Below are 5,150 nucleotides of genomic sequence, written 5' to 3'. Positions count from 1 at the left end.
TATATATACACACACACACACACACACACACACACACACACACACACACACACACACTGTACAGAAGAAGAACACCTGGGTGTCAGTACATGAATATTACATACTATACTTGCATATGGGGATGCTGAGATTGTGATGATAGTGTGTTACAAAGCTTGCATATGCCAAGCAACAGGTGCCAGTACACTTACCAGTGACTTTATTAGGTACACAGAAATGTTGAAAAGCAAAGCAAAAATTGTACAGTCACCCTAGTTTATGTTTATTCTCTCGAGCAATAAACAATATCAGTGAAGTATGTTATTTAGAGTGAGTGATATGGCTGAAAAAATGAGTTAATACAGTTACCATGACAATGTGCCGCAGTTCTCTCCATGTACCATCTTGCCTCCAAGACCTGCTTGAAGAAGTGGGGGTTGAAGCATTCCTTGAGATAATCACTTGTTCCTCATTACATTTGCATCCTTCTCTTAAGCTTTGGGGATTTAATTTAGCTTCTTCCCCCATGTTGGGGGCTATAATTACGTCTACCGCGTTCCTAGGAGGAATGGCGAGTTCCTCCGAAAGGGCAGAGAGTGAGTGGCGCCAGGCTGCCTGACAGCTCCTAATACGATGCCGGCCTCTGACAAATTGGAAACTCCCAGAGATCAATAGTGCTGCGACTGGACCCTCCGCAAGTGAGGGGAGATATTCCTATTAGATCTGGACCCCAAAGTTCAGCATCATGACTTGCATCCCCTTGACCTTTTCCTCTCTGGTACCTTGGAGGATTTTATTGGCCGTGCCGACGCTCTGTTGACCTTTCTAAAGCCAAACATGACTGTTGTATCCGCCTCCTTCACTGTCGTTGTTGTTGCATCACATTGACAATGCCGACTATGAAAGCACCGTCTGAACAGAACGTGCTCTCTCCAGGAGAGGAACTCCGTCTTGGCGTTGGAGAACGAAAGCCAGAGGGAGCAGTACGAACGCTGTCTGGATGAGGTGAGTGGTCATCTCCTCACCCGGCACATGTTCTACGGCAGGAGAGTCCAAAGTTGTTCCCATGAGGGCCGCATACTGAAAAACCGAATGATGCAAAAGCCACTTTGAATTATTGAACACGCTAAAATTAAACCATCATATTTTGAACAATTGCTGCATCACATCTTTCTGTTCAAGATGATAAGGCAAATACTGTAGTTTAAGTCAGTATTTTTGGGTGGCCTCCCACAAGAATTGAGTCTCCCCTGCACTGAGAAGCAGCCGAATCCCATCGCCACATTCAGAAACAAAACAAAATCTGTAGTAACCAGCCATTGATTGAGGATCGATCATATGATATGTTCACCAATCTGACCTTGACAAAGGGCAGAAAGTGACGTCAACCATTACTTCTTCCGAAACAAAATTATCGTTATTCATTATATACAGTGATCCCTCGCTACTTCGCGGTTCGTTTATCGCGGGTTCAGTGCATCGCGGATTTTTTCAAACAAAAAAAATTTGTTTTTTTTTTAAATATACATGGAGTACAGTACTGTATATGTTGCTCTATGTGACTCGCTGTTGTTTTGCAGCTTCTTTTTTTTACCTGTTTATGTTAATTGGACGCTACTTCACGGATTTTTGTTTATCGCGGATGGTTTTGGTCCCCATTAACCGTGATAAACGAGGGATTACTGTGTGTGTATATATATATATATATATATATATATATATTAATCTTTGCATCTCTAGAAAAGCTTTATAGAAATGGCAGTTGGAATCGTTATTAAAGGTGTCACATCAATGGAGTATCTGGGTGCAGAGCGTGTCAAAGGTTATTTTTTTGTATTTGCTGCAGGCCACTAAAAAAATGGCCACAAGTGGCCCCCGAGGCGTAGTTAGGCCACCCCTTTTCTACTAGGCACCTTCAACCTGAGGTCAACTCACATGCTGTCTGTGCTCAATAAAACGTCTGGAAAGCTGTTAGTTGGCTTTGATACAGCACAATTATCTTTGCCTTGTGGTTGTTTTTGAGCTGAGTGCTGCTCAGGGAGTCACAACGGGGAAAGATATCAGTGGAGCAGCTTGCTGAATCACTGTGAGTGGGAGTGCATAGTCCGAAGAAGGAGAAGGGATGCAAGGAGGCAGCATCAGCATCTGCTGGAGGGTGGATGAGATTGGAGTTGAAAGTGGGTGATTAAAGAAGATCATTGTTTACATGGACTTGTTGAGCGTGTGGGCAAACACATTGGGTACTCAAACAATAGTCGAGCACAATCACACACGGAGGATCATCTCGCCATTTTAACTCTCACCTTTCCTCCTGCAGTGCATAACACCCCGGAGCCAACGTGGACTTAATGAGGGATCGATAAGCAGTAATGCGAACCGCTTCTCTATTGACACTGTGGTCAGAGTAAAGACGTCGGCCAGGCACAACAGCACTTAGGCCACTCACGCCTCTGCTCTGGTCTGACGGTACAGTAGTCTGGCCCACTGGTCGGAAGTTTAACTTGAGGCTTTTAAAGCAATTACAATTTGTATTCCCACAAGCACCAGATGAAACTGTAGCAACATGAGGGCATGGAAAAACGAAGAACTATAATTAATCAGATTGAACAATAATCATAATTCAGTTTTATTTTTTATTTATCTCTGTTATAATAAATTTATGTTTGTTATATTTGGCAATAGTTTATAAAACGTGTCAACATAAATGTAAATGCTGCGATTGGCAGGCAACCAGTTCAAGGTGTCACTCGCCTACTGCCTGAAGACAGCTGGGATAGGCTCCAACACGCCCCGCGACCCTTGTGAAGATAAGCGGGTCAGAAAATGAATAGATTGATAAATGTAAATGTTATGTAAAACTTATAGCCGAACTTGATGACTAAGTACTCGGGCGACACGTAATTCAGAATGACTTTATGTGGAGCGTTGCCTCATGTTGCTCAGATGTCGCAGGTCGTAATGCGTCCCCTCAAAAAAAAAAAAAAAAAAAAAGAGGCTTCCACAGAGGAGCAGCAAGTTTACACCAGCTTTTTATAGGGGTTATTTGCGTCACTAACGCTGCGTGTGGCTATTAGCGCTGGCGTCATAGTGAATTACACATTGTTTTTGAATAAGGCTCATTTGCATAGCGGTGGGCAATTTCTCTGCATAATATATGTATGATACCTCATTTGAATATGCGCAAATACCTCCGGCGCACCGAGACGTTTTCTGCTCGGTATCTCGGTTCATGACACATCTCACTGTCTGCGCGTGCGTTGTGGATTCGACGTGATCCGGTTGCTCCATTTTTACCGGTTAGCATCATGCAAAAAGCATGCGTTTTTTTTAGTGGCTTCAATCCTCAGTTTTTTACACAGTTGTCTTGCTGAGCAAATGCAGAATTCAGCTTTCGTTACCATTATTACTGGAGGGGTAGCCAAGGCGTTGCAATTAGGCAAGTTGCTACTTGTTCTCAAGTAGCTCAGAGTCTGAAAAAAAGAAGCAAAGTGAGCAACCATAATAATGCATTGCTTTACATTTGCATTTTCACTCGTGGAGGCAACCCATCATCACCAAACCGCCAACACTTGTCAATTAGCCTGGGGATCCATCCACGTGATCTTCTTCTTCTTCTTCTCCTTTCGGCTTGTCCCTTTTCAGGGGTTGCCACAGCGAGTCATTAATTTCCATCTTTCCCTGTTCTCTGCATCCTCTACTCTGACTCCAACTACCTGCATGTCTTCCCTCACGGCATCCATGAATCTCCTCTTTGGCCTTCCTCTCTGTCTCCTACCTGGTAGCTCCATCTCTAACATTTTCCTACCAATGTATCCCCTGTCCCTCCTCTGTACATGTCCAAACCATCTCAGTCTGGCCTCTCTCACTTTTTCTCCAAACTTTCCTGTCTGAGTTGTCCCTCTGATGACCTCATTTCTGATCCTGTCCATCCTTGTCACTCCTAAGGAGAATCTCAGCATCTTTAACTCAGCCACCTCTAACTCTGCCTCCTGTCTTTTGCCAATTGCTAGTGTCTCGAGACCGTACATCATGGCCGGTCTCACAACTGTTCTGTAAACTTTTCCCTTTACCTTAGCTGACACCCTTCTATCACAAATCACTCCTGACACTTTTCTCCAGCTGTTCCATCCTGCCTGCACTCTATTCTTCACTTCTCTTCCACAATCTCCGCTGCTCTCAACTGTTGATCCTAGGTACTTAAATTCCTGTATCTTCGACACCTCTGCTCCCTGTAAACTCACCGTTCCACTGGTCTCCCTTTCATTTATGCACATGTACTCTGTCTTACTACGACTGACCTTCATTCCTCTTCTCTCCAGTGCAGACCTCCATCTTTCTAGGTTTTCTTGTAGCAGCTGTCTACTCTCACTAAAGATCACAATGTCATCTGCAAACATCATGGTCCAGGGCGACTCCTGTCTGACCTCATCTGTCAATCTATCCATCACCATAGCAAACAAGAAGGGGCTCAGGGCCGATCCTTGATGCAGACCTACCTCCACCTTGAAGTCTTCTGTCCGTCCAACTGCACACCTCACCACTGTTGTACTATTCTCATACATGTCCTGAACCAACCTAACGTACTTCTCTGCAACCCCTGACTTCCTCATACAGAACCACAATTCCTCTCTTGGCACCCTGTCATAAGCCTTCTCTAAATCTACAAATACACAGTGCAGCCCCTTCCTACCTCCCCTGTACTTTTCCAGCAGCATCCTCAGGGCAAATATTGCATCTGTGGTGCTCTTCCTCGGCATGAAACCATACTGCTGTTCACAAATCTCCACTTCCTGTCTCAACCTGGCTTCAACTACTCTTTCCCAAACCTTCATCGTATGGCTCATCAACTTTATCCCCCTGTAGTTGCTACAACTCTGTACATCGCCCTTCTTATAGATTGGTACCAGGACACTCTTCCTCCACTCATCAGGAATCCTGTTCGTGTCTAATATTCTATTAAACAACCTAGACAGAAAATCAACCGACACCTCCCCTAAGCACTTCCATACCTCCACTGGTATGTCATCTGGACCAACCGCCTTCCCACTCTTCATCCTTTTTAATGCTTTCCTGACTTCATCCTTTCTAACCTGATCGACCTTCTTCTTAATCCTCTCTGGCTCTTCATTCCTACGTTCCCTATTGTTTTCCTCATTTAACAACTCCTCAAA

At 44.3% G+C, this 5,150-nt stretch overlaps 1 protein-coding gene across 10 annotated transcripts in view; it reads left to right on the top strand.

Annotated features, from left to right (window-relative positions):
- The window catches only part of LOC109528536 (nck-associated protein 5), a 90,912-nt gene that overhangs the window by 66,142 nt on the left and 19,620 nt on the right, over positions 1 to 5,150 (top strand). For all 10 annotated transcript variants that reach the window (XM_019891265.1, XM_019891263.1, XM_019891268.1 and 7 more), the window contains one exon: positions 916 to 984. In XM_019891265.1, coding sequence (XP_019746824.1) covers positions 916 to 984 — 69 coding nt within the window. The remainder of the gene's footprint in view (positions 1 to 915; positions 985 to 5,150) is intronic.

This window comes from Hippocampus comes, unplaced genomic scaffold (genome assembly GCF_001891065.2).
Source record: "Hippocampus comes isolate QL1 unplaced genomic scaffold, H_comes_QL1_v1.1 scaffold174, whole genome shotgun sequence".
NCBI classification, from domain to species: domain Eukaryota; kingdom Metazoa; phylum Chordata; class Actinopteri; order Syngnathiformes; family Syngnathidae; genus Hippocampus; species Hippocampus comes.
Note: the sequence above shows the minus strand (reverse complement) of the source record. Positions and strands in the feature narration are given on the sequence as shown.